The 8,628-nt window shown below is 37.6% G+C and overlaps 1 protein-coding gene across 2 annotated transcripts; it reads right to left on the bottom strand.

Annotated features, from left to right (window-relative positions):
• Positions 1-405: 405 nt before the first annotated feature.
• Positions 406-7,880, bottom strand: snx4 (sorting nexin 4). 2 transcript variants are annotated; one of them, XM_085385052.1, is made up of 14 exons: positions 7,797-7,880; positions 6,936-7,060; positions 6,440-6,575; positions 6,122-6,271; positions 5,784-5,831; positions 5,046-5,101; positions 4,621-4,693; positions 4,397-4,458; positions 3,924-3,989; positions 3,737-3,826; positions 2,884-2,983; positions 2,560-2,705; positions 1,951-2,065; positions 406-1,789 (listed from the first exon to the last, which is right to left on the bottom strand). In XM_085385052.1, the coding sequence occupies exons 1-14, from the start codon at positions 7,806-7,808 to the stop codon at positions 1,742-1,744; spliced, it is 1,227 nt and encodes a 408-aa protein (XP_085241178.1). In that variant the 5' UTR covers positions 7,809-7,880; the 3' UTR covers positions 406-1,741. The 2 variants fall into 2 exon arrangements, with proteins under 2 accessions (XP_085241178.1, XP_085241179.1); XM_085385053.1 differs by having other exon boundaries at positions 7,719-7,879.
• Positions 7,881-8,628: the final 748 nt, after the last annotated feature.

Consider the following 8,628-nt stretch of genomic DNA (forward strand, 5'->3'; position numbering starts at 1 on the left):
CTAGGGCCGTTTGTTGACATTTTTAATGAATTTTACACTACATTTTGTGTGCTGTGTAGTACATTTGCATGCATTTGACCCATGTACCCACTGAAGACACTAATATGAGCACCAACAAGTGTCATGGAAAAATTAAAAATTAAAAAAAAACCTGAGGGGATGGTTTTGAGTTATCTTGGCAGAGATGAATCACTGAGGTTTGACCTTTAGACTTTGGTAATAAAAAGCCTGTTTCTCTTATCTTTTAACGGCAAATAAATGTAAACAGGAAAAGCAAACATGTCTACGTGAAGAATCAAAACACCCACAGCCACCTTTACATGCTAAGCAAAACCAGCAGTCACATTTCATCCCGCTTCCCCGTTCTCTTTGGTTCCTCTGCCAGTCGGTATAAAAACACAACAGTAAGTTCAAAAAAGGGAAATGTTTATTAGTGTCATAACACAATGATTACATCTGACACATTTGTCATTTAGAAAAAAAACAAAACAAACATACATAAAGCTTCAATTTGAGATTCTTTCAGTAAAACAATTGTTTATTCTGGGGAAAAATTTTTGCTGATCTCAGCACAACATTCAGACGTCAGATCCATTATGCACCAATTTTTCTCCCCTTCAGATTGATGTCATCGAAGAAGCACAAGTATGCGTGTATGTTTATGTAAGCCTAATGTGAGGATCTCAACCAAAAAACAGTCTGTATCTGTGTGTAGCTGCACTCAGGTCATATCAGAATAAGTGGTGAGGCACATTGACAGTGGGCTGAGTTCTATATGGGTTTTTTTTCTGTTGCATTAAAGCTACAATGCTTGACAGCAAATAAAGGATCTGATTTTTCGCATTTACGGTTAAATTTTGTGTAAACAATTAAACTATGAAACTCAAATTGTGAGAGTGATTTCTTTCCTCAGCCAAAAAACAAAACAAAAATCACATAACCGAAGTTTTTCAACCCTTCTTCTGTATTTTCTACTATAAATTTGTAGTATAAAAGCACTTGGTCGTCAATACTTTGGTCAGCAACAGATTAACAATAACAAAGATTACTTCTGTGTGACGAACATAAAATGACTTTTAAAAAAAATAAAGAAAAAGAAAAATGGAAATGTAAAAAGTGTAGTGGCTTTCTAAAGCTCGGTCCATGTTTACAGTCATATTTCTTGCAGTTTATTTCAAATTGAACATTCACCAGTGCACTCTTCTGCTTTTGTTTGGTTCGACTTGCTGTTGCAAATGTGAAATTTAAACACAAACGTAAGCATAACATTAGAAGTTCTATCAGAAACAAGTTCCCCATTCTTTAACTCATCACTATTGCCATTAATCACCTAAAATCAAATAGTATGAAAACCTTTATGTAAGGAGATTCTGGAGAAATATACTGCATGGATAATCCCATGGATCCATTGTGGAATGATAATGCCACATTTTCTTCTTGGACATGTTAATGAAAGCGCAACTAAGGATGAGTGTGTAAATTTGGACTGTCTGAAGTACGAAGGTCAGAAAATCAAGGAAAAGGTTCTATTAAGACACTTGACGTTAAAGAGGCATTGTTTCACTTTCACTTTTTTAATGTGTGTGTGCTTCAACTGAGTATAGCAAAACAAATTAAAGGCAGCATTTGGGTTCCCATCTTTTCTCCACAGGACTACAGTATAATCACTGGCTGTTGGTCCTAGTCTGTACAATCAGAGTATAGTTTTGGTGCAAAGTACGATCGCTTTGGAAAGTTCGGCTCACATTTTGCTGAAACACTCCTTGGCATTGGACCACACCTGGATTCCCTGTAACAGTACACAAGTACCAGAGAAAAGGAGTGACTTAGAGACATTGAAAGACAAGACAGAAATACTAAACAGTTAAGGAGTGGTACTGCTGAACAAAAGACCACATGCTATGAATTTATATACATACACAAAATACACACAAGAATAAATGTCCACACCTTCTTACACATACTGATCTGCATAATGGCGTAGCTTATCAGCGCCTCACGCAAATCTTTGTCTTTCTGCTCTTTAAAATGTTCGATGTCATCCCATGCTGCTCGCACAAACTCCCTGGTGGCACAATCACAAAGACGCATGATACTGTTAGTCTGTTTGCGTGGAGAAGAAGCACAGGGAGAAGAACAAAGGAAGAGGTAGAGGAAGAAGAAAAGAAAAACAATGCAGCATTTGCTTTGTTCCTTATTCTTATTAGGTTCTAGTTCCTGTATTTTCTACTGATACCACTGGCTTTTGTTTTTCCGTTGAAAAAAAAACAAAAAGAAATTGAATAGAACTACTTTTTAATTACACACAGAACCTCAATTTGTCTCTCAACACTTTCAGCAAATACCTCAGTTCACCAGTTTGTGCTGGGGAAAAAATTATCTAGTCTCCTGTTATTATTCTTTGCATTTATGTTGTTCAGTTGCAACAGTTCAGTCAGAAAACAGAGTCAGATTATGTGCTATATTTTTCACACAGAGGAAGAACAGTGAGGAAGAGAAATTTAAAATAGGGATAATTTCAAAATAGGTAAGTGGTTGATAAGATGGTGTTGTGCTTACTGGCACTCGGTGTTCTTCTCCTTGACCGTTTCCTCTCCTTCCTGAATACTCTGCTCCAGGGCTGCTAACCTGCTCTCTTTTTGCTCCGGGCTCTCTTGGCCAAATAATTTACTGGTCATTCCCTTCAAAGAAAAGATTCGCACCGTCTGCACTCACACACAAACAGACACACACGGAAAAACAAATGCACGCATTAAATTATGTTCACGACAATTTGGATCACAACGGTGTTTTTGAACACACGCCCACTTCTGGTTCTTAATTTGCACATATCGTGCGAGGAGAAAGACAGATTATAAGCCAGAGTGTGTGAAAGTGTGTTACCCCGGTTGCCAGCTCTTCTTTCTGTTGTTTCTTTTGGGCAAGGTCCTGAGCTGCCATCTCCAATTCATACTGAATCAGCTCATGTTTTCTGCACACTGACCTTAACGCACACACAAATTCAGACATATTTTAAACCCTGACAGTCCCAAAACATGAATGCATTCTGCTACAAAGGCTATAACAGTCAACAGAATGTATTTACATTTACTGTAAATAAAGATGTGGGCTGCGTCTGATCTACAAAACTGACACTCTTTTCTCTGCTGAATGATGTTTTAATGCTTACAATAAAATTCAATTCATTCAGAAGAATAGATTTTTAGCAAACATAAAATAAGAGATATAGTGTCAGAAATGTGTGCTGCATCACTACAGACCAATTAAGAGGAATAAAGCATGAAGTTACACACTGACCAAAGCAACCCTTGTGTGTTTGTGAAAGAGGAAAAACAAAACAAAATAAGGAATAGATGAGGTGGAAGGTAAAGCATGAAAAACAAAATGTCCAGGCTTTCCAAGTTATGCAAGCAGAAGCCTTGTTGGTATGAAGTCTCCTTTTACTGTTTACATGACTGTGCTATGGAAGACATTAACCTTTCCAGATATTAACAAAGATAATGATGGCTTCCTGTTCCTGCTATAAATCACTGCTGCATCGGTAACTGAGCTAGAATACCTGCTTCAGCACAGTGATTATTGTATTATGCCTAACGTCTAATTCCATGTTTTTACATATGGTGAGATTCATGTATGCAACTTTTATGCAAAATGTAATAAAATGACAGCATATTCAGAGCATCTGTCTACCCTGATAAGTGTGTTAACAAAACCATCTTGTAACACAATATAATACCTGACGGCGTCAGTGTAGAAGAGGTATTCTTTGAGCTGGTCTGCAAAGTGCTCTTCCTCCTCCAGAATGTCGTCAATTGATGCAGCATAACTGAGATAACACGCAAAGTCACTGTACAATTGAAGCAATACCAAACAAACATTATGTGTTTGTGTCCATCACCAATTCAGGTAACACCTTTACTTACGTGTCCATGTGGTGTCCAGCACTCTGCAGTCCATCTCCCATCTCTTTCTCTATTGCGCTCCACTCACTAAAGACAGAAAAATGTTCATGTATACTTGACTTGAATGCAGCAGCTCTCTTTGTTCACTAAACAGAAAAATGGCTGTCTGAAATAATGATTGTTTTTAAGTAGTTAAGTATCTATTATATCATGATTACCCAAACAAAAGGAGATTGTGTGGGCATACAGAAACAAAGAAGGCAATTGAGGCATATCTATGAAAAAAGGAATTCCCTAATGACCCACAACAATCCTTTAATACTAAATGCATTATTGCTGCAGGGAAACTTTTTAAGTGACCTAATTCAATATAAGGTAAAATATCATCTGCCTAAAATGTGTTTTTATTCTGCTTATATAAATGGATACAGTAATTTATGCTTGTAACTATAATTTGATACAGTAGAAAACAGAGTAGAACAGGTGTTCCTCACCTGAAAACTCTGCCATAGTTACCATGGACTTTGTAAACTCCATATAGCCTGTCTGCTACTCGCTAGAAGAAAAAAACAAAACTAATACAGATTTTTGTATTTCAGAGACAAAAACGTTGGAATTTGAAGTTCCACAAGCAACCACCAACGGATGCCCACGGCTTGCACAAAGCATCAACTTAAGATAAACCTTAGTCTCTCTAAACAAACGTGCCAAAACTTACCGCTCGAATTCTGAGTAACTGAGAGATGACGCTGTTCAGTTCATCACTGTACTGTTTCAGTGCTGTAAACCGCCTAGAGGCAAAACAAGAAGAAAAGTAACTGATTGAACAGTATTTTCTTTTACATTATTCACTCTAGAAATTTGTTCTTTCAGTTTGCCTTGGAACAGAATAAATTATTACTTAATATGGTGGTAAAAATAGAATTTTCATATTTGTGCTCATAAATATATCCAAGTGATTATCACACATCTTACACCCTGTTTTTGCTGCCTGATTTTATAATGAATATTTCATTTATTTTAGTTATTAAAAATTCCTGAGAAAGTATTTCACAATAGTCTTAAATCTGTCTAAGTTGTGTAACTTGCATAAATCCTAGAAAATGGAAAAATTAGGTTAGGTTTGGCTGTTTTTACACCTACTTGTCAGGATTCTTGACTCTGAACATGGCACTCAGAGACTTGAGTCTGGAATCAGCCTGTTAGGGAAAAGAATTACACACAGCAAAATATACGAAGAAGTGCTTTAAACATAACTCAGTTTGAATTTGTAAAACACACAAAAAATGCGGATATGAAATTCAGATTAAAATGATGAAAACATCAACAGAATCATTTACAGTGTATAAAAGATGGAAGGAGCCACAGGCTGGTTTGGTTTTAAAGCTCTGAGCTGAGATTTGCCACCGTCATGTCATTGTCACCTGCATGCTCATATGCAACTTACTTTTGAACTGGAAATTAGTTCAAAATAAATCACACAGTATTAAGCAGACATGTATTTCTGTCATGTTTGCCACTTGGCCATTAGTTTGTGGCAAGAACAGTTTATACAGGCAAAAAAGCTTACCCTGGTTTATTGTCCTTCTGGACACTGGTGGGACCAATAATTTAAAAAGGGATAATCATACTGAAAGTAGTGATTCAGCCCATAAGCTCATCAGGAAAGTATTTACAGGAGGCATTGATCAAAAGAGTGGGCAGTGGTTTTCCCATGGTCTTCCATGAAACCATAACTTTAGATGCCCCCTGCTGGCCATTAGAAAGAATGCCAGTTTCTGGCACTTCCAACATCAGCTTTCCTTGTCAGACCTGGAAACTACTTGCATCGTTTACACATGTGACCTGAACTTGTGTCTTTCACACTCCATCTGGTTGTACCTTGTCTTGGAAGCCCGTTTCCAAAACCGCATCTCTCCATCCCTTTTCCTAAAGAAATGACAGAAAAAATACATGACAGACTCGAAAGTCAGCCAGATTGTATAACCCCTCTCCAAAAAACAAAAAACGGGGTATTCCAGCTACAAAAGCGGCTGCAATGAAGAGACAAATCTACCAACTATGGGTGCATAAATAGCTCTTAAATTCTTTACAGTTCAGGGTTCATCTTTAACGTCAGTTTGAAATCTGTTATACTGTGAATGTGGAAGGCGTGAATATACTACATGAATGGCAAAAGATCTACACGGACATTATGCAACTTATGTTAGGCTGCTAACCTCTGTAAGAAAGAGGAAGAAAATTTTGTCATTGGAGAGGACCGGATGTGATGCAACACGCAACAGGAAATTTTCCAGGCCAACTCGCCGCCGCTCAACAAAGTCTGGATCTAAGTTGTCTGCTGAAAGCTTGTGCCACACAAACTCGGCCTGTAAGAGACACAAACAAGGGTGGAAACAAAAAAGGTAAATGGCTGAATATTATTTACTATGAAGTTGAAGGTAAGCTGTATTAGTAATAGTCACTTAATAATTTCCATTTAATTCTTTTTTTAAAATTATTGATTAGTCCTTTCCCACCACCTACGCATTACTCACCCTTTTCTCTGGTAGCGGGGGGATGATAATGTAGGGATAGGTGACCAGCAGGTAAGTTCGGAGAAGCTCAAACTCACTGTAGCGTCTCCACAAAGTGTCAGGTGCTGCTGGTGTCCCTCCCTCTGTTTCAGCAGGCCTGGACAAAGACCAATGAGAAAAAAAATTGTATTTCAGGTGTGTCAAAAAAAGTGGTAGATGCTTGAGCTACTACACTTTCATTCATAGCAACTTGCCAGTTGACACAACTGTACTGTACATGATGTGACTATATTTTCCCAGTTCAATACTATAAAAATCAAGACAAAAAGGCAAATTTGTTGTGCAAACTGTAATATATCTGAGGTAAAAAATAAATAAATAAAAAAACACGCAAAAGAATGCAAAAATGCAAGTGTTCGTACTCCACCTCTCTCTACTTTTTTATAAGCACTAAATATTTGCATATGATGCACCTATGATGCGGACAGAAAAGTGAATGCTTCACTTTACAACCTACCGTATTTCAATCAGGTACACAGTGTATGTTTCCTGCATGTTAACAGTGTTCTTCCCTGTTCTCTTCTCTGCCTCTGCCACATTTATCTCCAGTTTCCTCAACAGAGCCGTCCCTCTTTCCACCATCTGCACACACCAGAATAAATTATGAGTATGGAAGTCAAAAAAAGGTAAACATATGGAAGAGTGTTAGCGGCAACGGACAGGGGCTAAAAGAACAGAAATATGCATTAAACTCGAGTATAAAATAAGGGTCATCTGTTTTGGTTAGCTGGAGATACTATAACAATAGTACAGCACACAGAGTTATGGCAGGCGTGTGCAGGTCACAAGACAAGACCATAATCACCGAAATACTGGGGGGGAAAGTTGCTTTAGTATTCGGAATTCAATCTTTCTAACAGGTTAGCACTCAAAGAGCAGAATGGGCAACATGGCTAACATAAACTTAGGTTTAGCGTTCAGACTTAATAGCTAGCAAGCTAACGTCAGGAAGACTAAAGTTTAGGACTAAAGTTTGACACAGTCTTCGCAGAAGCAACTTTAAGTCATTTAATTAATTTAACGCTAAGCCGCAGAAGGGAGTAAGCTAAATCTAGCGGGGGAAGCCAGTGAACGTTTCATAAAACTCCGCAGGCTTTTTGTAGAAACAGTGGAAAAGTCTTCGACGCTCCAACTGGCTAACATTAAATTAGGCCCTATTTGAAAGGTTTTCAGCAGTAAAAACAAAAAAGATTTTTAAACCTCAAGTATGGTTATTATGAAGAACAACAAAGGGTACGACCGTATTTATGATGTTGTTCTCAGATTCCGTGGAAGTGATGTCGGTATTACTAATCACTGCTACTTCTTCTCTACTTACAGAGTCTGCCATGGTTATAGGCTGCCAGAGTACTGCCGCCGCCGCTGCTGCTGTCAGCTGAGCTGGCAGTGGACTGGTGCCTGTTTTCTGCGCACGCGCAGTTCACGGCTGGGAAAATGGTTTGCTTTGGGTCTGTGCTTTTGGTTTCGGTGATCATTTGAGCGTTTTAGTATTTGCATCTAGGCAAATTATACGTACGTATTAAGCTGTTATTATCCCACACTCGATCTCACGAGACTAAAGCAAAGACAATATATATATATATATATATATATATATATATATATATATATATATATATATATATATACAATAGCAAATTACTCTGCAATCAATGACACCGAATATATAGGTATTTTTTTTAGTTTTAGCATAATTGTTAATGTTCAGATCTTACAGAATTAAGGGGATTTCCCTCGTGATTATGCAAAAACATAAAAAACATAACATGGTTGCACGTGTGAAATAGTTGCACAAGGTGTGTCTACAAGTTGCAAAGCAGCTTTCCATGCAATACTCCTCATTGTTGAACCCATTACCCTTTGCATAGCTTATTCGACACCTTTTTTTTGGCAATACTGACATCTGCTGGTTGGATTGTGGCACTCATTCGTTTCCACCCTATACTTTGTAAACGGTTGGTCTTATTGCAAAATCCCAAGTGTGTAAATGTTCTCCTAAGTGTAAACGTCCATTGAATGATAATAAGCAGTGAGTGTGATATATGTAGACAGTTATCTGAATTTTTGCATTGTGTTTTTGGAACTTTTACCTATTTTGCGTTAGTCTTATTTCAGTATTTCTCCCTTTAATTTAGTCTTGAATCCAATTC

The sequence above is a fragment of the Rhamphochromis longiceps genome, linkage group LG16, assembly GCF_057381845.1.
Source record: "Rhamphochromis longiceps isolate RC_006_pf linkage group LG16, R_longiceps_female_GT1.1, whole genome shotgun sequence".
NCBI lineage: Eukaryota > Metazoa > Chordata > Actinopteri > Cichliformes > Cichlidae > Rhamphochromis > Rhamphochromis longiceps.

What these genes read in the sequence shown, in the direction of transcription:
- snx4 (XM_085385053.1), bottom strand. Translation starts at nt 7,808, where the DNA reads ATGGCAGACTCTGTAAGTAGAGAAGAAGTAGCAGTGATTAGTAATACC. An exon ending in CCCCGCTACCAGAGAAAAGG is followed by an intron (nt 6,272 to 6,439) that starts GTGAGTAATGCG and finishes TGTCTCTTACAG; the next exon opens with GCCGAGTTTGTGTGGCACAA. An exon ending in GCTGGACACCACATGGACAC is followed by an intron (nt 3,827 to 3,923) that starts GTAAGTAAAGGT and finishes GTGTTATCTCAG; the next exon opens with TTATGCTGCATCAATTGACG.